Source organism: Bison bison, unplaced genomic scaffold, assembly GCF_000754665.1.
Source record: "Bison bison bison isolate TAMUID 2011002044 unplaced genomic scaffold, Bison_UMD1.0 scf7180017864213, whole genome shotgun sequence".
In the NCBI taxonomy this organism is placed as follows: Eukaryota; Metazoa; Chordata; class Mammalia; order Artiodactyla; family Bovidae; genus Bison; species Bison bison.
The window spans coordinates 1,121,678-1,146,400 of NW_011494785.1; the positions used below are offsets into that span (position 1 = coordinate 1,121,678).

At 47.5% G+C, this 24,723-nt stretch overlaps 1 protein-coding gene across 1 annotated transcript in view; it reads left to right on the forward strand.

The window, feature by feature from the left end:
- Nucleotides 1–24,723, forward strand: part of ANO2 (anoctamin 2, calcium activated chloride channel) — a 339,922-nt gene that overhangs the window by 88,277 nt on the left and 226,922 nt on the right. Inside the window, exons 6-10 of the mRNA XM_010844983.1 lie at nucleotides 3,281–3,432; nucleotides 4,571–4,625; nucleotides 8,346–8,397; nucleotides 20,254–20,309; nucleotides 21,982–22,023. Coding sequence (XP_010843285.1) covers nucleotides 3,281–3,432; nucleotides 4,571–4,625; nucleotides 8,346–8,397; nucleotides 20,254–20,309; nucleotides 21,982–22,023 — 357 coding nt within the window. The remainder of the gene's footprint in view (nucleotides 1–3,280; nucleotides 3,433–4,570; nucleotides 4,626–8,345; nucleotides 8,398–20,253; nucleotides 20,310–21,981; nucleotides 22,024–24,723) is intronic.

The following is a 24,723-nucleotide window of genomic DNA, read 5'->3' on the forward strand; positions in this document are numbered from 1 at the left end:
AAAAAAAAAAAAAAAAAAAGTGACGACTTCTACAGGGCCCCATGGGCTGTGGTGAGAATTTTGGTTTTTATTATAAGAGCAAAGCAAAAAGGAGAAGAGGGCAGCAGAGGATGAGATGGTTAGATAGCATCATTGACGTAGTTGGACGTGCATTTGAGCAAACTCCGGGAGGTGGTGGACAGGGAAACCTGGCGTGCTGCAGTCCATGGGGTCGCAGAGTCAGACACGACTGAGCGACTGAGCAACAGCAGCAAAATGAACACAGTTCTAGTAAACAAAGAAATCAAAACCATAAGTGTTACTATATTAACCAAGGTTAACAGCTGCTTGGCACTTCCAGCCCCACCCCACCCTCCGCTCCACACACTGGCCTCCATGTGCCTTTCTGCTGTGACAGTCACGGCTCCTCCATCAGAACCCCAAGGGCCCAAGAACCAGGCTGGTTTCACTGTTGTTTAGTCGCTAAGTGGTGTGCAACCCTTTGTGACCCCATGGACTGAAGCACGCCAGGCTTCCCCGTCCTTCAGTATCTCCTGGAGTTTGCCCAAACTCACTGAGTTGGTGGTGCCACCCACTACCTCATCCTCTGCCACCCCCTTCTCCTTTTGCCTTCAGGCTTCCCCAGCATCAGGGTCTTTTCTAAGACCTCGGCTGTTTCTAACCCTTCTTAAATCCAGTTTGAACTTCCCTGCTTTTGTGTTTGCTTGGAATGTCTTTGCCAATATTTGTTCAAGCCTTATTCGTTAAAAGTGTTTGTAAGGTAAGGTTAGTAGAAGTATGGTCAAAGCATGTGTAGAGGCTACAATAAATGCCCATCTCTAGGGAAGGAACTCAACAAATTAGAACGTGTGTCTGCTGTGTAATATGGTGCCTTCATGAAGCTGGGTGTACATGGACTGACCTGGAAAGATATGTGTCTCAGATACATTGCTGCACATGAAAAGCAAATTGTAGGATAATACGTTAAATGCCATCACAGGTGTGTTAGAAAGATATATATATATACAGGGAGTATATATGTGTGTATATATATATGTGTGTGTATATATATATGGAGTATATCAAACATACTCCAAATTGTTGATAAAAGTTTCCTCTGGAGTGAGGTTGAAAGTGAAAGGAAGCTGTTAACATTAGTTAATACACTTCACGATTTTTGTTTCTTTTTCTCTCATTTTTTCTTTTGCGTTTTTTTTTCCTTGACCGCACCTCAATGTATGAGGAATCTTAGTTCCTTGGCCTGGGACTGAGCCCATGCCCCTGTGGTAGAAGAGCAGACTCTTAACCCCTGGACCACCAAGGAAGTCCCTGATCTTGGTTTTCTTGTTTACTTGAACTGTGTTAATTTTGTAATTGAAATTAAAACACATAGAAAATAGTATTAGAAGAGAGAAATAAACCGGGCTTATGTTTAGTTGTTAGATTGGGGAGGTTCTCTCCTTGCCCCCAAATTATCATAATTTCATTAAAGAACAAAAAGAAAAAGGAAGGTGCCCTTTCTGCTCAAGTCCAGCAGAAACACTGCTCCTTCTATGAAGCACGTTCCTGATCCCTCAGCTGGACTTGCTGCCTCCCCTCTTTGACCCTTTGAAGCACTTTGTGCCCCTTCGTGGCATGTGTCTCCACTGATCTTACAAGTGCTTCATACATGTTTTACTGCCGCTTGAGATTTAAGCAACTTGAGGGCATCATGAAAGAGAAGACAGTTGGCTTCCTTTCAGGTCGTAGGATCTGAGCGTGGCTCTTGTTCTGGTCATGCACTGCAATAGGACAAATTCAATCCAGCTTAGTCCAGAGATCAACCCAGAGATCGAACCCGCATCTGGGTTCTTTACCACGAACACCACCTGGGAAGCCCTCTTGGAAGGAGGGCTTGTGTAAAAAACTTGTGGTTCATGTTAATCCATCAAAGCTTTGCTATGAAGAGTACAACCTCTGTGTCTCAGTGACAGCATCTGTGAATTAGAAAGACTGGATGCTATACTGTAGGCAAGCATACTCTATGCATTATAAGAAACTGTAGGTTCTATGGACTTCGCTGGTGGCTCAGATGGTAAAGAATCTGCCTGCAAGCAGAAGACCCAGGTTCGATCCCTGGGTCCGGAAGATCCCCTGGAGAAGGGAATGGCAACCCACTCCAGTGTTCTCGCCCAGAGAATTCCATGGACAGAGGAACCTGGCGGACTACAGTCCATGGGGTTGCAAAGGGTCAGACACGACTGAGCAGCTAATGCTATAGGTTCTATAGTGATTATCTTGGTAATAACGCTGTGCTTTACTCAAGAAAAGTACTTCTTTACTCAAGAAGGTGCTTGAGTAAAGCACTCACTAGGTGTTCAGTACTTTGAAAGCAGACTCATTACTAAGAGGAACATAAGGGAAGTGATGCTGGATGATCACATAGGGGCATGGTCTAGTCAGGTACAGACTTGAGATTGGGTTGACAAGCGTTAAACCTAAACAGTCACCCAGTTACCATCTGTGTGACCTTTCTTTACTCTTCTCACCCTTCTGAGCCTTAATTTCCTCATCACAACAGGAGAGTAAGATTATCTACCCAGCTGGGTGCACTGCATGTTGGAGCTCACTTGGGTAAAGTGCTTAGTATGGTGACATCATGGGCTTTCTAGGTGGTACTAGAAATGGCAACCCACTCCAGTGTTCTTGCCTGGAGAATCCCAGGAACGGGGGAGTCTGGTGGGCTGCTGTCTATGGGATCGCACAGAGTCAGACATGACTGAAGTGACTTAGCAGCAGCAGTGCTAAAGAATCCACCTGCCAATGCAGGAGATACAGGAGACTTGGGTTCTACGCTTGGGTCAGGAAGATCCCCTGGAGGAGGGCATAGCAACCCAGTCCAGTATTTTTGCCAGGGAAATCCCATGGACAGAGGAGTCTGGTGGGCTTCAGTCCATAGGGTCACAGAGAGTCAGACATGACTGAGCGACTGAACACCATCTGTACACACACACGATGACATCACACAGTAGGCCTCCTGTGACGATGTAACGAAGCCGTATAGGAAGTTTGGACCCCTTACTGCGCTCCTCCTTTCCTGCAAAGGTCACCTTCTTCCATGCAAATAGTTGAGGGTGTTCGCCACTGTGTGAGAGCAGTGGAGAAAGGGCAGGACCCTCTGCCTGGTTTCCCTAGCTCGTCCTTCCTCCCGAGTGTCCGTTATGGGGGATTTGAGCCCCGTGCAGCTCTGGCTTCAAGTCTTGCTCCTCTGAGTGTCGGATGTGGCCTTCTCCTCCTCTCACTGGTAGCTTTGCCTTTGCAGATGTACGAGATCAAGTCCCAAGGCAGCATTGCAAAGACGTTCAGCAAGATTCTGCACAAGCTGAGTGCGCCCCTGAAGCCTCGAGTGCCCGAGCACAGTAACAGCAGGATGAAGAACCTCTCGTACCCGTTCTCCAGGGAGAAAATGTACCTGTGAGTAGCGGGGGCTGTGGGGGGTCAGGCTGTGAAGCGGCCATCCAGATATAACCGTCCTTCTATAATAGAGAGGAAGCCAAGGTTCCGGGTCCGTCCAAGGTCACGCTGCCTTAAATGGCTAAACTGAGACTGGCATGTTGACTTCCTGGCCGGCTGTTCTTTTGCACTCTGTGTCCTCCCCTCCCTGGGCCCTTCGTCCGCATCTGCCTGGACATCTGACCTGCCGCCTCCCGCACATCTCCATCACTCAGCTTCTGGGTTCCTTCAAGACCAGTTCTTAACACCCAATGAAAACATGCTGTCCATCTCTTGAGTTTTCATAGCAATGGTCTATAAGCGGTCACATTCTACTCTGCATTAGTGACTTGGAAACACACCACAGTGCCTGGGCTCCTGGGGCGGGGGCATGGTTCAGGTGTCTGTGTTCCCTCCAGCACAATGCCCTAAGCACAGTCACAGGGGTGGGCTTTTGGTTTGTTTTTTGTTTTTTTTTTTTGAGTGCAAGGTCAACATTTGAAGTTTAGAACAGACATAGGTCTTGCATAATTAGGAGTTTGGTATCTATTATGATTTTTGTGACAACAGGGACAACATTAAATGAAAATTTGAAAAACAGTTATAACCCCAACATCCAGAAACTGTACTCTTCTTTGCTGTTTTTTTTTTCTTAAATTTTGTTCATACACGGGAATCCTTTTTACCTACTTTTGTTTTTAAAACTTATCATCGTGTAATATTTTTGTGTCATAGTCTAAACATTTCTACAGTATTTCTAAAGTTTTCATAATTATAATTTTCAAACAGCTGCATGATAATTTATCCTTTAGGTTTTGAAATTTGCATATTCCCTCCATAATCTTTGTTATAAGGAACTTTGAAAGGAATGTTTTAATGTAGGGAACTTCTTTCCTTCTGTTGAGATTGTTCTCCTAATGAAACATTTTTATGAGAAGTTTTCAGAATTACTGGGTAGGAAAGAGCGTAAACATCATAAGACTGTGTGTGTGTGTGTGTGTGTCTTACCCACCTAGCTATGTTGTTTTCTAGAGGCTTGCCTGGGGCCCGGGGTGACAAGCAGTCCCAGGATAAGGATACAGCAATGAAATGCATTGATAGGCTTTCTTGGTGTCTGCAGGTACAACATCCAGGACAAGGACACTTTCTTTGATAATGCCACCCGTAGTCGCATTGTAAGTAAACCAGCTAACCAGGTGCTTAACCAGTTGTGGCGGGCTCGGGAGGGGGTGGGGAAGCCTGAATCCCCTTTGACAGGGCATCTCTCTCCATCCCTGCTGCCTCCCATCATCCTTTGCTTGGAGTTGCCTAGCAACAGGGAGGAGAATTCAGGAGCTTCCCAATCTCAGTGGTGAAATAGTCTTAGGTTGTGAAGGATATCTCCTCTTTATGGTTGTCCCACCCGGGCCCTTCTTGGAATCATAGAGCAGGGACTATCAGAACTTGGGGCCAGGGGTGGAGGGACTTTCGGCTAGTCAGGTGACTCCCTTGCTTGACAGTTGAGGAAACTGAGGCTCTACGATGTAATGAATTAAAAAAAAATTCAGGCATATTGTTGGTGTCCGAAGAAGTGCTCACTGCTGAGCCTCTGTGACTCTTTCTTTCATCCTCAAAGGGTCCTGGGCATTGATGTGTCAGAGAATGTTAAAGCTGGCCTGTTTGTCCAAGGACACAATTACCAGCCTGTTCAATAGAAGCCAACATTCATGATGATAGCCGTTCTACTGTCTTTTTTGTTGTTTTATTAGACTATTTAAATATTTGAAATACATATTTTAAAAGTCTCAGAAGCTACAGGACAGGCAAGACGGCACAGCAACAACTACAACCAACCAACCAACCAACCAACAAAACCCCCAGGAAATGTTAATAAACAATAGAAGTTAATTTATTTCCTCTATGTATGCAAAATGATGCTTTCCTGAAATTTCCTAGTCTATCCATTGGAATATAATAAATCCAAACCATAAGTAAGTATAGCGCGGATGATCATGGGGGCTAATTGTTGAGCTGTGTTGAGGGCGCTGAGGCTGGATGCTGTGGTAATTGCTGGGGTGTTTGCACAGGGTCTAGAGGAAAGATGGGATACAGGCATGCCATGCATTTTCCAGTGTTCTCCTACTGTCTTTTTCCCTTTCAAAGCCAGGGTTCTGGATTTTGAAGGATAGTTGATTCTAATGAAAATCTGCCTAGGGCCTGGACCCTGCGGCCCCAGTCTGAGCTGTAGGGCATCTCTGTTCACTATATGTTTGTCCTCTACCCACCTGGAGAGCCTACGGACAGAAGAGGAGAGAGAAAGATGGGCCCCAGGAATGCTGATCACAGTGGAAACATGGCATTGTGTTTCCCTCGGGAAGGACTTAGGTTCAGATAAGGAGGAGGAATGAGGGTGAGCCTTGTATCGAACAACTGACTGTTCAAAACTGGGAAAGGAGTATATCAAGGCTATATATTGTCACCCTGCTTATTTAACTTATGTGCAAAGTACATCATGCAAAATAATGCTAGGCTGATTGAATCACAAGCTGGAATCAAGACTGCCAGGAGAAATATCAGCAACCTCACATATGCAGGTGATACCACTGTAATGGCAGAAAGCAAAGAGGAACTAAAGAGTCTCTTGATGAAGGCGAGAGAGGAGAGTGAAAAATCTGGCTTAAAAGTCAACATTCAAAAAACAAAGATCATGGCATCCAGTCCTATCACTTCATGGCATGGATAAGGAAAAACTGGAAAAAGAAACAGATTTTAATTTCTTGGGTTCCAAAATCACTGCAGACGGTGACTGTGGCCACAAAATTAAAAGACTTCTGCTCCTTGGAAGACAAGCTATAACAGACCTATATAGCGTATTACAAAGCAGAGACATCATTTTGCCAACAAAGGTCCATCTAGTCAAAGCTATGGTTTTTCCAGTAGTCATGTACAGATGTGGCAGTTGGACTATAAAGAAGGCTGAGCGCCAAAGAATTGATACTTATGAATTGTGGTGCTAGAGAAGACTCTCGAGAGTCCCTTGGACAGCAAGGAGATCAAACCAGTCAATCCCAAAGAAAATCAACCCTGAATATTCACTGGAAGGACTAATGCTGAAGCTGAAGCTCCAGTACTCTGGTCAACTGATGCAGAGAGCCAGCTCTTTGGAAAAGACCCTGAGGCTGGGAAAGATTGAGGGCAAGAGGAGAAGAGGGCGGCAGAAGATGAGATGGTTAGATAGTATCACCAATTCAATGGACATGAATTTGAGCAAACTCAGGGAGATAGTGAAGGACAGGGAAGCCTGGCATGCTGTAGTCCATGGACAGGGAAGCCCGGCGTGCTGTAGTCGCAGGGAGTCGGACACAACTTAGGGACTGAACGACAGCAACAGCTTAGAGGGACTTCCATGTCAGCAGGGTGGGTGAGAAGGGACCGAGGATTGCAGGAAGCTACAGAACATTTCTAAGTCATGCTGAAAACATAGCCTTGACTCTGCCTGCAGAATGGGCAGGAAAACACTCCAGTTCCCTTGGCCTGGTGTTCTAGGAAGATTTAAAACGGCCATATGATTTCTTTTATCTGCCTATGGAAAAAAGCATGAACCTCCCATTGTCCTGACTGGTGTTGTTACAAGAAGTTTAACTCTCACCATGGCTCAGGTCCCACGTCTTGGGGGGGAAGTTATAAGGAGTTGTGGAAATTACCCGATAATTGCAAAGTGCTTGTAAAATAATGGACTGCCATATAAATGCTGTTGCTAATTATTATTGCTGTTGAATACGGCACCGTGTTATAAGTGAATTAAACATTCTTGGGCCCCATTCTGCTGGAAGTCATTTATTTTCCACTCCTTCTGGTCTGTGGCTGGAATGTGGGAGTGTAAATGGTGATGGAGTAACACATCTTTTCTCATTCTGGAGGCATCTTCCTTCCCCTCCTGCTCATTCCCTAGTCTACCCAACTCTGTGACAGAGGGAGAGAGGCTTGAGGTTTGTCTTGGGGTCTGCTCTGACCCAGACTTTGGTCTGAGGATCTTGCCCGCATCTCCTTAGGCCCGTCTCCTGTGCCCTGTTCCCTGTGGCCATCTGGGCAGACCAGTCACATGTCCCAGCGCAGAGTTCTGTCCCTGGCATCTCCTTAGAGCTGGGCACAGGCTTGGGACCTGTTGGAGGGCACTTGTTGGCCAGCAGGTTTATGCTGCCCCCTGGGCTTCCTTGGCTCGGATGCTCTCAGCACTCTGCCCTCACAGTGAGTGACAGGGTCCATGCAAGCTCCCCACTCAGGGACTGTTGATCTGTTAATGAGCAGTGGTCCTTGGTCAGCCATCGCTATGCACCCAAGGTACTCTCTGAGACGTGGAGTCTTGAGGACCTGGGAGACCTACTCTGCCTGGGGAGGCATGATGCTCAGGCAAAAAGCAGAGAAGTAATACTCCCAGTGACCAAGACATAGGGGGCCCTTTCCCAATTCCCAAAGCACTTTCATGGTTCCCCCAAACATCTCCGAGAGACAGCTCTATTACAGAGGGGACCATGGGCCCTCAGAACCTGCCCGGAGCTTGCCCAGGACCCCTCAGCAGCAAGGCACTGTTGGGGCTGGTAAGGAGGGCACCCCTCCTTCTTGCCTCTCCCCACCCCCCAAGTGTCTTCTCAAGCCCTCGCAGAGGGGTGTGGGTCTGGGGTCCCCTTCCTTCCTGTAACTTCAGTCAACATACAGCCTTTTCTTCATTTTTTGGGAGGGGGGGTAAGGTGTGGCGTGTATGTGAGGAGGTTAGATGCTCTGTTTGCATGGGCTTGACCAGGAGTCTGTGAGCTGGCACCTGCCTAGGTACCACCCCCCCGCCCTGCACACACACACACCGGGCCGGGCTGCAGCACGTGCCCAGGTGCTCACAGCCTCGCTGTTGTCTGTTTTAGGTGCATGAGATCCTGAAGCGCACAACCTGCTCTCGAGCCAACAACACGATGGGTAAGGACCCTCCCACCGCGGGCCGTGCTGATGGGGGGCCAGGGCAACCTTGCAACAGACGAGAGCAAGACAAACAGGTGCCCACACAGAGGGGGCGCCCCACCTGCCCCCGGGTGTAGAGGGGGTCCCATTTCTCGTGGGGCTGGGGCTGCCCCCTAGCCTTCACCCTGGGTCTCTGTCCTTCCTCTCCTTTCCCTGAACCCACGGGGACACCTTCCACTTGATCCCAAGTTCAGCTGCTTTCTTTTCACCATCTCCAAAATGTTTCAATAACTGCCCAAATCGTGGCTGGTTTTTGTTCATTTTTGAGAAGAAAGACATCTTAGTGGCCTTTTAGTCCAAGCCTCTGCCTTGATGTTTAAAGAAGCTAACCAGCAGGGAGGGCGGATGAGTCTGAAGATGCCTCTTCTGAGTTCAGCATCCTTGTCACCATGTCTGACTGAACCTGTTTGCCTTGTGGTTTGATTTTTGAATCCGGGGGTGTTTGTGTTTGAAACAGGACCCCCAGCATTTGGGTACCAGGTAGGCAGTTGGGACACTGATGGATGATGGAAGGGACACAGGTGATGGGGGGTGACACCATGACTTTACACCCATGCTCAGGTGTCTTGTCCATACGGTCCCCCTGCAGGTGGGAGGCTCTTTCCAAAGGGGCTGTTGTTACTCATCCCTCAGAACACTTGTCACTCTGAGGTGGTAGACCTTTCACTTTTGAGGCAGCTTTGAGTTGAAAAGAGTCATTTAGAGAAAAGTCTAGGGAATAATAAAGTAGGCAGCCAGATCAAACCAGTCAATCCTAAAGGAAATCAACCTTGAATATTCACTGGAAGGACTGATACTGAAGCTGAAGCTCCAACACTTTGGCCACCTGATGCAAAGAGCCAACTCATTGGAAAAGACCCTGATGCTGGGAAAGACTGAGGGCAGGAGGAGAGGGGGACAACAGAGGATGAGATGGTTGGATGGCATGAGTTTGAGCAAACTCCGGGAGACAGTGGAAGACAGGGAAGTCTGGCATGCTGTGACCACGGTGCTGCAGGGACTTTGTGACTTAGCATGATTTAGCGACTGAACGACAATAGCTGAGGACCACCCGAGGCGGCAAGAGATGGGAAGATGTATCTAGTGTTTTCTTGTGGCCTCTGTCAAAGTCCTGGAATTTGCCATCACTCAGCTCAGTTGGTAAAGAATCCGCCTGCAATGCAGGAGACCCCAGTTCGATTCCTGGGTCAGGAAGATCCCCTGGAGAAGGGATAGGCTACCCACTCCAGTTTTCTTGGGCTTCCCTTGTGGCTCAGCTGGTAAAGAATCCGCCTGCAATGTGGGAGACCTGGGTTTGATTCTTGGGTTGGGAAGATCCTCTGGAGAAGGGAAAGGCTACCCACTCCAGTATTCTGGCCTGGAGAATTCCATGGACTGTATAGCCCATGGGGTCGCAAAGAGTCAGACACGACGGAGTAACTCTCACTTGCATTGTCAAAGTCCTGGAATTTGCCATCACTGCTAATCCAGTTCACTCTTCAGTTGTATTAACTTGCCTTACATCCTCCTTGGCTGGACCAAAACTGCTTCCTCGGGTGTCACAAGTGATCTTTTACTGCCCGCATTTCATGGCCTTTTCCTCCTCCTCCATCTTCTTGCATCTTACTGCATGAAGACCTGCTCATTGAGCCTCCGTCTTCTGAGCTGAGACCCAGGGAGGGGCCACTGACCCACTGATCGCTGTCCTTCTGTTTCTTCCTCCTGGATCACACTCTGCTTCCTCTTCCTCCTCCCCCATTTTCAAGATTGTCTTCTCCACATTCCTTGGACTCCTCATTCTCACTCTGAACCGAATTCTTACAGCATTGAATTCCTATTTCTCCCGGCTCCCGTTCCACACCCATCTTTATAGCGACTGGCTAGATACCTCCACTGAGATATTCCCAGAACTTTGAAATCAGTGTCTCGCTATGTCCATTTCCATCTCTTTCCTCATTTGCCCTCTCTGTCTCTCCCGCTTTTCTGCCTGTTAACATGACTACCCTCTGGTTTTACTCTTTCTGTTCCCTTTGCTGGAATGTCCTAGCCCACGTCTCACCTGGGCCCACCCTCCAGACCGAACAGCTCTGTCCCCTGGTTCTTCCTGTATGCTCTCTCCTTGGAATTCCCATAAGTTCCGTGTCTTTCTCGATGCCTATGTTCTGTGGCTTAGACTCCCAAGACAGTCCTTGAGATGTGTCTGGGTCGTCTTTTATCCCCCAGTGCACCTGGCTGGGTGCCTTGTGTGTTCCACTCAGTTGACTTGCTTTATTGAACTAATTAAATGTGCCCAGCCAGCTGGTTTCACAGCAGTAACTGCTGAGTTCCCAATGATGGGTGTTTGTGGACAAATGACTTCAATTCTCTCTAACTCAGTTTTCCCTTTTAGGTAAATCGGGGTGAGAATGATCTGTCTTGCAAAGTTTTTGTAAAGACTGGATAGAAAACTGTTTGTTTTGTAACCTGGAAAGTCCTTAAAAACTGAAGTTTATTTTGTGGGCTGCCTCTAGATTGGTGAAAGGTCATTAGAGACCATCTACTTTACGACAGCCAGTTTTTATTTCCCACCTTTGAGCATCTGGGGGGGTGTGTGTGTGATGCCACAAAGTCAGACATCTTAAGGATTTTGTTGTTGAGTAGTTTTCAACAATTTCTTTCTTTTTTGACATTTAGAAACCATTTATTAAGTGCATGCTCAGTGTCAAGTAATGTTTTAGAAACTGAGAGATGGCAAGATAAATTTGACCTAATTTCTATCCTCATGGGGCTCTTGGTTTAGCCATGTGGACAAACATGTAAACAGATAATTATGAGATGATCGGGTAGGTATGATATTAGAACTGTTCAGAGAGGGCGAAAGGGAACACAGATTCAGAGCAGCCCACTCCCATGGATGCATCTAAGTATCATCGTAAATTATCTGGTGTTAGGACTTCCCTGGCTGTCCAGTGGTTAAGACTCTGAGTTTTCAATACAGGGAGGGCGGGTTCAGTCCCTGGTTGGGGAACTAAGATCCCACATGCTGCGGGGCATGGCCCCAAAATATTGTCTAGTGTTAGTTTCATGGCTGCCTGGGAAAGCTGGTGGGTCAGGAATTATCTATAGTTACCAAAGGCACAGGATGGATGGCTCATTCAAGGTCACATACTGAGACACTGTCAGAACTGGGACGAGAACTTGGGTTCCCTCACTCTGATCCTGTCTCCGCTGCAATCCGGATGCAGAGACCTAGGCATGGAGTCAGGCTGAGTCTTCACGCGCTGCTGCTTCCACGGTAGTCGCGGATGATTTATTAGCTCCTAACAAGAGACGTGTGACTGAACTGTGTTTCCCAGCAGAGGAGGATGCTGAAGGCCAATTTTCCGGTTGTTTGATTTCTGCCTGGGAAAATCCAGCACCCTTTCAGCTTTTTGGCTGACTTACCATCTTACTTAGAAGTTCAGAAAGAAAGAGGAATGTGATAACATTGTGAGTCCTCAGGATAATGCAGGCCTTTGAGCTGTGGGTCAATTTTGATTTTATTGCCCTTCTCTCTGGTTTTATAGAGAAACGCAAATGGGCTAGAACTGGCTTAGATTTCCTCCAGAGGAGGTTTGCCTCATAAAAGTAAAAGAAAAAGGAAGAATGGGATCGTGCGTGGAATTGTTTTCCAAGGTATTTTCATTGATCTTTCAGCCTCAGATTTACCCTTTATGTGGTATTTACCATTACCTTTGTGACCAGTTTACAAAGCTTTATTCTCTTCCCCACTGTTCTCAATTACAGTAGAGATTAGGAGATGGAAAGGATGATAAAGATCAGAAATATTCATAGAAGATGGAAAAATAAGACTAAAGATAATAATAATTCAGACATACTTCCATTCATCTGGTATTATCATCTTCTTTGTAGAAAGTATGTTTTTCTGAATGCCTACTTTTGCAGAGCATTATATATGCAGGGTGTATGTATTGATTTATTTATATTCCTGTCTTGTTCCACAAAATTTCAGAGGTAGCTTACAAGAAAAACAATAAAACAGCATAATATAAATAATAAATTAAAAAATAAGAACCAGGAAAAGCACAAATTAAAATAGAATGTTGAAACTAGGAGGAAAAAGTAGAAAGACATATTCAAACCATACGGCCCTCCAGTTTCTGCAGTTGGGTTGCAAATTTGACCTTAAACCTAAGTGAGAGGGGAATACATTCAGTGAGGTAGCACTTAAGGTCCTCAGCAACATCTTTTTATATAGAAATTGTTCTAAAGTCTCTCATATAATTCCCTGCTTTCTAATACAGATGATATAAACACAGAGTCTCTATAAAGGGATATGTAAATATATGTACGATTCAGGATAGTCCCTGAGAACATAAATTTATTTATGTTTCTTCGAGGATTATAAAAGTGTTATTGGAGTTGTTTTGCCCCCACTGTCTGATTTTTTTGAATTCTGGACTCAGGTAACCTCCCTCCTTGAGTTTTGCTTTTTCAAGGTTTGCGTTGCTATTTGGGACACAGAAAAACCAGCTTATTAGGACTGGCAATAAAGAGAGAGGGAAAAGGCATTGAAGGAGGGTCTGGAAGATTCTGCTGTGATTGGGGGCAGGACCTTGAGGGATGGGCTGCATGAGAGACCTAGATAATGTTTTCTCCTGGGTTCTCTGTTGTGAGAGCTGAGATAACCAGATAAGAGGTCTCTGCACATAAGAGTTTCTCCCTATAACCAAGGTAAGGATTCCTCGCACGTTTGTCATTGTATGCTTTGCAAAGCACTTTCACACTCTTTACTCTTTATCTCATTTGATCCTTTAAACTCCCACGCAGAATAGATTCAATGGATATTAACTACTTTCACAACAGAGAGATGAACATCCAGCCCAAAGTGAGAAATCTGGAGCCCAGCTGAACCCCAAGTCTCTTGGCTGTTCCTCACTGATCTTGTAATTAATCAGTTAATAAATGGATGAAGTTATTGGGTAAGATTTTCCAGTGAAAGTGGAAGCTTAGGTTTTCCCACTGGGATGTCCATTCATTCAGCAAATATTTATTCATATGCTGTGTGTCATTCATGTTTGAGACCTGGGGACTAGAGTAGGGCATAGGTCAGAGATAGATCCCTGCCCCTACAGAACTTACATTTGAGAGGAGTGAATAAGCCATGTGACTGTCTGACAAGAGAGATGCCTACAGGGAAAGCAAGTAATACAGAAGACATAAAGGGACCCAGCCACTGCAGAGAATCAGGTTAGGGTCCCACCAGGAACAGACGACTCACTCAAATGAGCATCGTTCAAGGCAGGAGTATCAACAGAGAGACCATTTACAGAGGCACAGGTAGGGGGTTGGGGATGTCAGGGCAGTGTGGTGACCTAGAATCAGCAACAGGGGAGCTGTTACCATCTCTGGGCCCGTGAGACAGGGGAGGGGTTCCTGGTGATGAGAAGGACAGAACTGGGCCGAGGACGGGAGCAGGTGACTGTATGGAGAGGAGGCTCCTGCCTCCCTCTGACCCGCCAGACCCAGGAGAAACCAGTGGACCTTGGGAGCCCACTGATATCAGAGAGAGAAGGGGAGAGGGTGCCTTTCTAAAGGAGACAGAGCTGGGGGGAGAGGCTGGGGAAGCACCAGTTCCAGCTGTGGGGCCAACAACATGTGGTCAAGTCACGTTTCCTCACTTTGTCTGTTTCTCCCCTTTTGAACCCAAGGAGGGACCCCTCCATGTTCTTGAAGTTTCTTTCAAGTGCTGATATTCCCTAGGTTTTGATTGGAAGGAGCAACATGGTCTTCTTTCTGTGGGAGCCATTCAGGTCCAGAGAGGGACCGACTTTCCTCCAGGTGCACAAACTGTGTTTTTAACCTGCTCCCCAGGTGCCTCTTAGGGACTCTACAGGTAGACAGGATGAGCGCACCATGAGCTACCACAGGCTTCCTACCCTGTCCAGGAGTGGGGAGAGTGGCCCACGTGCTCGCCTTCTGGGGATCTGACTCTAGCTTCTGTGAATGAAGACCCTAGCTTCAAACAAAGCCCAGTCTTCTCTGTGAATGGCTTAATCTTTCTTGTAATTTTTTTCTCACAGTTGCTATATGGGCATTCAGTGTCCAGTCCCTTTCAGGGTCCTAGCCAGCAGTACCATCTCTTGGATTTTCTCTCTTCTTCTTTTTTTTTTTTTATTTTTCAGTGAAAGGAGGGGCAGAGGGTAAACATTAGCAGAAGAGAGGGGAGCTGGCCTTGAAAAAGGGATGGGCATTTGGTGATGGTCTAACACTTTGCCTGCTGTGCTACAGTCCATGGGGTCACAAAGACTCAGATACGACTTAGCGACTGAACAACAGCTCCTGTAACCTCCCCAAGACAACTCACTCTTTGTGTCTTTGTCACTTGGGAAGTGAGGGATGGGGGCTGATGCACCCACCACATCCAGAGCCTGGGCGTGCTTGTGAGTCTGGGGTCCTCAGGATGGTGGCTGATTGTGATGTTGTTGTTGTTGGCTGTGAGCCATCACAAACTTAGCTCAGCTTGACACGGTGCCACCTAATCCACCTAACATAAGATCAGTGGTCAGGGTCAAGGCCATACAAGTTCACGCCATCCTGGAATGCCTTTCAAGTGCACATTACCATGGAAAGAAGCCCACACCTCCTTGACCAACACCTTTTCTGTTCCTTCATATGAAAACTGTTGCCTTTTCACAGACAGAAAATAGCAGCTTGATGGAGCTATGTATTCATAGACATATTGGTGTCAGAGCATTTAAACAAATGTATGCTTTGGGCATCTCCTCTCCCTGCTCGGGAGACGATGTCTCAATTATTTTGACTGAAGCCAGGCTGTGTTGTGTGCTGTAAACATCTGGTTTATCATTCATCCAGCTGAGCTGGTTTATATTTTGTTAGAAGAAAAGGCTTGGGATTAAAGGCATTTAAGTAATTAAGCACACGTCAAGACAATTTGGTGATGGGTAAATATAGTCTCTGTTAAATGCACCGTCTGGGGGGCTCTGGTTTGGATTTATGTCCGGCTAGAGTACAGGAATGAAAGCGGAACGCCGGGGGAACGGGCCCGGTTCTGGGAGGCAAGGAATCAAAACCAAATGAGTTTTCAGGAATTGAGCGCCGTCCCTCCAAGTACCTGCCCCGATGCTTGGCCTGGAGAGGACAGAGCTGGGGGACAGAGGATACCCTGTCACCTGGTGGCACTGGTAGATTTCATGAGATTCTCACTCTGGGAGGCAGACCATAGACTGTGCTTCCTGGCCAAGAAACCAGAGGTGTCTTGGGAGCTAAATGAGAGAGCTCAGGTTTTATATTATGAGGGTGTTTTTGGGTATCAGCCCCAGGGTCTGAGTCCACCCTACTCTGGTCCTTGACCCTGACCTTGCGTTTGCAGAGAGGTGGTGTTGCTGGGCTTGGCTGGGTCAGCAGAGCTGCAGCCAGTCCTGGGCAGAGAGAAAACATGAGCCTTTTCCCGGGGGATTATGGTTCTAAGTAACAGGTGTGAAGAGGCTGCTGACTTGAAGGGACTTTGGGGATCAGTAAAGAGGTCCTCGGTGAGCCATGCTTTGTATGAGCTGAGGCACCACTTCTCTTTGGAGAGAGAGGGGATGGAAAACATCCGTCCTTCTGCCTGGGCCCCCCCCACTTCTGGGAGTAAGAGGGCAGGAAAGGGGGTCTCTCTCCCCCGAGTCTCGAGCAGGAAGGAAGGCCTTTGGATATTATCCTGAAGAAGAAAGCTTTGCTGTTTCTGGCCAGATGGGTGGTGTACGATGGAACCAATTAGCTGAAAAGAAAGGGGAAAATTCAGAATTTCAATTTTCAAAGCAGAGACTCTTTTTTTTTTTTAAAGAAAACATTTGATTATTTTCTTCTTTCAAACTGATTTCCATGCTTGTTTGGGAGTAGATTCTTGGTGTCTGAAGTCTGTGGTTGAGAGGCCAAAGTGGTGCTCATTTTTGGGTGAAATTGTGGATACGTGGTTACTTTTCATCGTGCCTCTTCCCCCCGCCCCCACTCCTCCTCCTTTCATGTGCCATCCCCTCCCTCCACCTGGCAGCCACTGATGGGAGAGCCCATATGTTATCACCTAAGAAACGAGAGACCCACAGCAGTGAGGCAGAGACATCGACTGTTACAGCGTTGTGGAGCTCTGGTTTGATGACCTGAATCGTCTTGGCTCCAAGGCAAAAAATACTTGGTCTGGGCTTCCTCTCTTAGGAAGCAGACTAGTTAACCAGGGTTTAAGATTCCTTCATCAGCTGCTGTTTAGTTGCTTAGTTGTGTCTGACTCTGTGTGACCCCGTGGAATGCAGCCCGCCAAGCTCCTCTGTCCATGGGATTCTCCAGGTAAGAATACTGGAGTGGGTTGCCATTTCATTCTTCTGAGGAATCTTCCTGACCCAGGGATGGTACCCAAGTCTCATGCTTGGCAGGCAGATTCTTCACCATGGAGCCGCCAGGGACAGGTTGCTAAAGAACGTTGGAGTAGTGGGAAGGTGGACGCCTGTGATAAATGAGAAGAGATCCTGAGATCACTCCCGCCACGGGACTGCTTCCTCTTCTGGCTAACAACCGTGACCCCTTCTGTGCTCCCCATAGTGAGGTGGGAGCTGCAGGAGACTCCAGTGAGAGGGGCGTGCTCCCTGGCCTCAGGTACCTTGCAGACTTTTAGGGGCTACCAAAGAAGGAGAATGACAACCCACTCTAGTATTCTTGCCTGGGAAATCCCAGGGACAGAGGAACCTGGCGGGCTACAGTCCATGAGGTTGCAAAGAGTTGGATACGACTGAGTGACTGAATAAAAAACAAAGAAGCAGTGAACAGCATTCTAGAAGTGAACCTGGCATTGAGTGCCAAGGAACTTTATTTCCCTTGGGAGGTAGGGTGCATAGTTTTAGACCTCCGACGATTCGAGGTCTTTTCTGAGGCTCAGGCCACAGGACCCTAGAGTTCAGGTCTTCAGCCCAGTGCTCTCAGACCCTGGGCTATTGTGCTGAGCAAAGCCTTGAATTAGCAGGAGAGTTCCACACCTGCTGAAAGCTCCCATGCTGTTCTGGTATTGTCTGCAGGGTATATGCTGCTGCCATGGCAGCCAAAGGGTGGGTGTGACTGCAAGGATTGAGTGGCCAGTGAGTAGGTTTGCAGTCTGGCTGGAGCCCTGCCTGTTCTGCTTCAGCCTCTATCCATGTTGACAGCTCCTCTGTCGCTTTGAACCACCCCCTGCCCCCTCCCGACTTAGGAGCCCTTCCCTTGATGACAGTGGGGTGGCTTCCTATGGCTGTGGTTATGGCTCTTGAACTGATTAATGATGCTCTGGGGGAAATTGTAGTCTCGAGAGGAAGACAGATCTGTAGCTCATTCAGACCCTGGATACCCCTCCCCAACCCATAATCTCTTTACCGACCCTCCAGTGGCCCACCACCCCAAACTGCTATTTCTGATGTTTTCTGTTCATGCCATGAAGGAAATGTAAAATCAGGAAAGTACTGGTCCTTGGGTGATGTTTCAGCACTGAGATCTCAGCTCTCAATGCACTGAAAGAGTGGCCACTTCTGCTGGGCGCCCCTGCACCCTCTGCTCCCATGTGGGCCCTGGCTGGACTCTGGAATCTGAGCGGCATGGTTGGAGGAAGAGGGGGCTGGTGGAGGGAGGATTGTTCGAGAGCCTCTGAGGCTCTGAGCATGTGGTAGGGCACTGAGTGGGCACAGGAGGTGGAAAACCATGAATTTTAATGAGTCACTGTTGTGGAACTTCGCCACCCAACCTTGTCCTCTCTCCAGAGTGGTGCAAATGCAGATGACTTAGCATTTGGGCATCATACGTTGTTCCCCCTCATCACTCTGCTGTCTACAGCCTCTCTGTAAAGAATGGTTCAGGGCAGAAAGCGTGTTTGAGACCAGGGAAACCATCATGTGCCAGAGAGCCTTCCCTCCAGCTCCTCCCTACCCCCCCCCCACCCCTCACCAAATGTACATCCCACATGGCAGAGTCCTTGAGCTGTTGAGATATAATCCCTCCCATCTGGGAGCCAGCGACCTGGGGCAGCCTGTCCCGAGTCACAGAGCTTACAGGCTCTTTATAGTCTCTGAATCACACCATGAATGAAGGCAAGGGGATGGTAGAAGAGCATCTTGTACAGATGTACAGCTGTTTAGTAGGGTCTGCTGTGTGCCCAGTACTGTAGAACACAGTCAGGATTTTAAAGAAATGGATCCCTTGTTATGTGGTTTCCCAACTTTGTGGCCCTCTTTACACTAGAAAAGTCTTCCCTGGTGGCTCAGACTGTAAAGCGTCTGTCTGCAATGCAGGAGATCCGGGTTCGATCCCTGGGTTGGGAAGGTCCCCTGGAGAAGGAAATGGCAACCCACTTCAATATTCTTGCCTGGAAAATCCCATGGATGGAGGAGCCTGGTGGGTTACAGTCCATGGGGTTGCAAAGATTTGGACACGACTGAGCAACTTTACTTTGCACTAGAAAAGCTTATTGAGAGAACTCAGAGCATTTTCATCTAAGTGGGTTGTATTGATCAGTATCTATTGTATTAGAAGTTAAAACCGAGAAGAGTTTAAGGATACACAAACCCCATTCCGTGAGCAGTCAGGGTTGACGTCATCACAGATCATAAAACTCCGATGTAGACTCTTGAGAGACTAGGAGTGGAAAAGCAAATAACATCTTAGTGCTATTATGAAAATCATTCAGGGGACTTCCCTGGTGGTCCAGTGATTAAGATTCAGCCATACAATGCAGGGGACTCCTGTCCAATCCCGGATCGGGGAACTAAGATCCCATGTGCTGAGGGGCTCCTAAGCTTGCATGCCGCAGCAACTACTGAGCTCTTGTGACTCAACAAGAGAGTCTGCTTGCAGCGACTGAGGCTCAGCTCAGCCAAATAAATAAATATTTAAAAATAATAGTTCTCACCTTATAGATCCCCCCTGAAAGGGTCATGGGGACAGATGGGATTCCTCAGATCACACTGTGAGATCTAATGGTACAGACAGATCAGTCACGGGCAGTAATAGGTGCTGCGAAGGAACAGGGAGGGAGCAGAAATGAGTTCAGGCAAAACCTGGTGGGATGCTCTGATGCATACTTTTGTTGGTTATAATGACCATGATCCATCCACATGGTCACTCCTATGCTGACACTGAACACAGATATTCTCCTGCACTGCTGTGGCTGCTGAGCAGGAGAAGGAGGTGGTGGAGGTGGTTTGGGGGCTGCAGGGATCCGAGTGTGTGAGGACAGGACGGACATGACATTTGAGAAAGCCTACCTGATAAGACTCTTGAGAGTCCCCTGCACTGCAGGGAGATCAAAGAGTCGATCCTAAAGGAAGTCAACGCTGAATATTCATTGGAAGGACTGATGCCAAAACTCCCATACTTTGGCCACCTGATGGAAAGAGCTGACTCATTGGAAAAGACCCTGATGCTGGGAAAGATTGAAGGCAAAAGGAGAAAGGGGGGACAGGATGACATGGTTGGATGGCATCACTGATGTAATAGACATGAACTTGAGCAAACTCTGGGAGATAGTGAAGGACAGGGAAGCCTGGCGTGCTGCAGTCCATGGGGTCACAAAGAGTTGGATGCAACTTAGTGGCTGAATGACAGCACAATGCCTGATATTTAATCATTTGGGATTAAAAACCTTGCATTTGGCAAATGAAAAATTGTTCTGATACTAAGAAGTAAAGTGTGGAAGAAACTTCTTGCCTGGGAGAATCTGGAAGCGGGGGCCGGTTCTCAACTGAGAGGTGGGGTTGGGGGCATTAATATTTATCAGAAGACCAAGGTCAAGGTGAGAAGTCCTGCCCTACAGTGACCATTTTCATCTTTCTTCTCCTGCAGGTATTAACTCTCTGATAGCAAACAATATCTATGAGGCTGCCTACCCATTGCACGATGTGAGTACCACCTCTACCACTCAAAAGGTGGAGCCCTGCAGGCAACGCAGCAATGAATATACAGGCAGGAGGGAACCATGGCATTGAACCACCGTGGCTGGTTCCCGACCACATGTGAAAGACAGTAATCCCCAGCTTGATATTTGCCAGTTGTCTCAAACTGTCTAAAAAAAAAGTGAATGTTTTTGTCTGAGCCTCCTCTGCACTCCCTGTCTTGATTTTGGGGAGAGTGTGAGAAGCTGGTTACAAGAGAGATGGGGAAGGTGGATTCGGAGAGGCAGGTCCCAGACTGTGATGATACACAGCCTGGACTGTTAGGCCCTCAAATGACAGAGAGTGATACGTGATATTATGTATGTAATATTATATGTGATAGTTATATGATAGCATTATATGGTACTATATATGTATTTTATATGCGATATTTTTTCTGTGATTTTTATTTAGATGTGAAACTTCTCATCCTTCTATGGGAACATGTATTAAGTGTCAGTGTCAGGTCCTTTTTTCTATCTTGACTTTTTTTAATTTAAATTTTTATTTTTTTTAATACCAAAAGCATTTTGTATGGGGGTACGGCCAATTAACAATGTTGTGGTAGTTTCAGGCAAACAGCGAAGGGACTCAGCCATACATATACATGGATCCATTCTCCCCCAAACAGCTCTCCCATCCAGGCTGCCACATAATAGAGCAGAGTTCCATGTGCAATCAGTAGGTGCTTGTTGGTTATCCATTTTAAATATAGCAATGTGTACATGGCCTTCCCAAAGTCCCTAACTGTCCCTTCCCTCTGGCAACCGTAAGTTCATTCTCTAAGTCTGTAAGTCTCTTTCTGTTTTGTAAGTGAGTTCATTCATATCATTTCTTTTTAGATACCATATATAAGGGATGTCATATGATATTTTCCCTTCTCTGTCTGACTTACTTCACTTAGGATGACAATCTCTAAGCCCATCCATGTTGCTGAAAATGGCATTATTTCATTCTTTTTAATGGCTGAGTAATATTCCATTGTGTGTATGTACCACATCTCTATCTTGACATTTTTGAAGGAGGTCTCTAAAATTCCTTCTACTGTTGTGTGGTTAAGAAAATAGAGAAACTAATTAAGGCTTTCTTTGGCTGGGGGCAGGGTTATAAACATCCCATAACAAGATACAGTGATATTCTTCAAGATGACTCATGAGGACCTTAACTGGCCCATGAACTCAGGGTCCCCTGGCTGCCCTGTCCACCCCGTCAGTCACTTTAGCATCTTCCGCATGGTGGGACCCAATGAGACCCCTGGGGCAGGTACCCTGAGCGCCTGATGAGATTTCCCAGGTGACATCTTTGCCGTGGGCACACGTGAGATGAGGCTCTGCTGGGTATGGACAGGGCGCAAGGCAGGTTTCCAGGACATGCTAGTCTGCTTCCAGGGTGGGCTCTGCCGCTCCGTTTGCTGTGAGCAAGTACAGGAGGCTCCGAGGCTTGTGAGGGGAGCCACCCGCTGTAAGCTGATAGGACACACAGCAGGTGCTGGTGACCACGGAAGTGGACCAGTGTTTCCTTCTGGGTCATGCCCTTGACCTTTCTTAAATGGGAATGAAAGAAAAGGATGGCGTCGGAAAATTTAAAAGGGAACCGTCTCTCTGTTTTTGATCATGCTCTCTGTTTTCTCCTCCCACAGGGTGAATATGACAGTCCAGGGGATGATATGAATGACAGAAAGGTGAGCCGACCTGATGCTGTGCCCAGGGCTCTGGGCTCGGGGACCGCACGTGGGTGTGGGGCTGCGTAGACACATCCTGGGTGTTCTACTTACTGCTTATCTGTATCAGCCGGTTTTCCACAGCCCCTGTCCCCAGGCATTTGGAAATTCGAGGGCCATTTGTGGTCACTGACATGACTGTGTATCGGGGTGCGGCTGGCATTCCTTGCTTGGTGCACCAGCGATGCCACATCCTGAAATATCCCCAACAGTGGTACACAAAGGCAGCACGCCCACCGCTGATGACAAGAGAGCTTTAGCTGAGAAACACTGAGCATTCAGAGCTCTTAATTTAGGGAGTCTTCAACCTCTGGGATCTAATTCCTGGTGATCTGAGGTGGAGCTGATGTAATAATCATAGAAACAAAAGTGAAAGTGTTAGTCACTCAGTCGCCTCTGACTCTTGGCAACCCTGTGGACTGTCACCCACCAGGCTTCTCTGTCCATGGAATTCTCCAGGCAAGAATAACTGGAGTGGGTAGCCATTCGCTTTTCCAGGGGATCTCCCCAACCCAGGGAGTGAACCTGCATCTCCTGCATTGGAGGCTGATTCTTTGCTGTCTGAGCCACCAGTAGAAATAAAGTGTACAACGAATGTCGCGTGCTTGACTCATCCCGAAACCACCCCCACAACCCTGGTCCATGGGAAAATTGTCTTCCACGAGACCAGTCCTTGGTGCCAGAAAGGTTGGGGATTGCTGCCTTAATTTATAGAAGGGCAAACCAAGGCGCAGGATGATGGTACACCTTGTCCATGATAACACTGCCACAATCAACCAGGAAGGAGCTAAAACCCCTGTGACCTCAAATCCCATGTTCCTACTAAGCATATAGCCATTGCCATTGTGTCTTGTTTGGGGAAGGTCATCTTTTAAGTTATTACTCTTATTCTCTAGGTAGACAGGTTCAGCGACCCCCAAATTATAGATGAGAAACTGTGTATTCCAGGCAGCTGGGAATGAAAGGTTATATTTAGGGGAGGGAAAAGGGTCCCATTGGAGAATCTCTCCTATGTCAGGCACAACTCCTGCCTGGACAGCTCTGTCCCCAGCTGTCCACGTAGATCCCGTTTCCTCTGTGTGCTGATACCCTGGGAGCCTGGGTACCACTCTCTTCTCCAGGGATGATGCTCTAAGCATCACCCAGCCTGTTCAGTGGAGCTGTCCATCTGACCATCCCCCTCATGCCATTCTCCAGCCAGGTTCCCAGGCTTAAGTGACTCTGGTGAGTAGAGGAGGGTGGGTGAGGGTGGGCGTGATGAGGACTACACCCTCCCTGCCCCTGCTCTGTTGTCTGGAAAACCATTCATCCCCCAAGTTGCTTTTGAGCAGCCTTCTTTTTATCCTGCCTATTAGTCCCTGTTATGAAGTGTTAAGTATTAAAAACATAAAAAGGTCTTTTCCAGAAATACGGCCGTGATTGCTTACACATGTCCCCCTTTCTGCCTGCCCAGGGAATCTGCTGCAGTTTTTCGATGTTTTAACCTCATCTGTTTTCTATCTGATGCTCGTAGTCTCGGGGTTTAATTTCCTGAAAAGTCCCGGATCAGATTTAAAGGCAAAGAGAAGCCTTTCTCCCCATATCTCACCTCGCTGGTCTCGGCCATTTTCTGTCCTCCTATTTTTTCATCTCATGTTCCTCCCCTTTAAAGGGTGATCACCACCCCACGGCCCACCTAAGAGACCTCTTGCTGGGTGGGTGGTGATCCCCAGCCCGTCAAGGTAAGGCATTTTACAAGAACATTCCAGAGACCAGGAACACACAGAACTCCTGGGAGAAATCAGCCAGTCCCCTGTTATCCTCACAGAGGCAGAGAGAAGCTACGTGTAGGCTATCCAAAATCTATGTGCCTTTGTCTGGAATAATATTATATTATTGTTAACAGTAAAACCCCATAGCAGAAAGTTGTCCCCCAGGAATTGTTTTACTTAGGGCAGTGCACATCCCAGCTGGGGAGGTGGATGGAACCTGGCAGGCAGGGACAGACCTCCAGGGCAGAGCTGCATCTCAGTGGATAATTCCCAAACCTGATGTCGAGCGATGCTCAGTGAGGATGGACAAGTGTCTCTGGAAGGCAAAAAGCCCATTTCTTTTCTTTTTTTCAAAATAATTTATTTATCTGTCTGCGCTGGGTGTTCGTCGCAGCGTGGGCTTTTCTCTAGCGGCAGCGAGCGGGAGCTACTCTCTGGTGTGGTGTGCGGGCTTCTCGTTGCTGTGACTTCTCTTGTGGGGCTCTAGAGCGTTTGGGCTTCGGTAGTTGCAGCTCGCAGGCTCAGTTGCTCTGTGACATGTGGGATCTTCCTGGATCAGTGTCCCCTGCATTGGCAGGTGGATTCTTTACCGCTGAGCCACCAGAGAGGCCCCAAGGACCTCATTTCTTGGAACTTTTCCTCAGGTTCACCAGCCAGTCCTGGCCTCCTTCTTTTCCTCTGCCTGGGTCATGTTTAGGGAAATAAAATTTGCTGTGATGGGAGGTAAAAGGATCATGAATGAGACTGAAAACTTTTTTTTTTTCTGTCCATTTGGATTGGAAAATGGATAGTCAGCAAGGCCAGGAGACTGGTTCCCATGTCCATTAATTCAGTGATCCCTGACCTTTTTTGGCACCAGGGACCAGTTTTGGTGGAAGGAAGTTTTTCCACGGATCAGGCGAGGATGCGG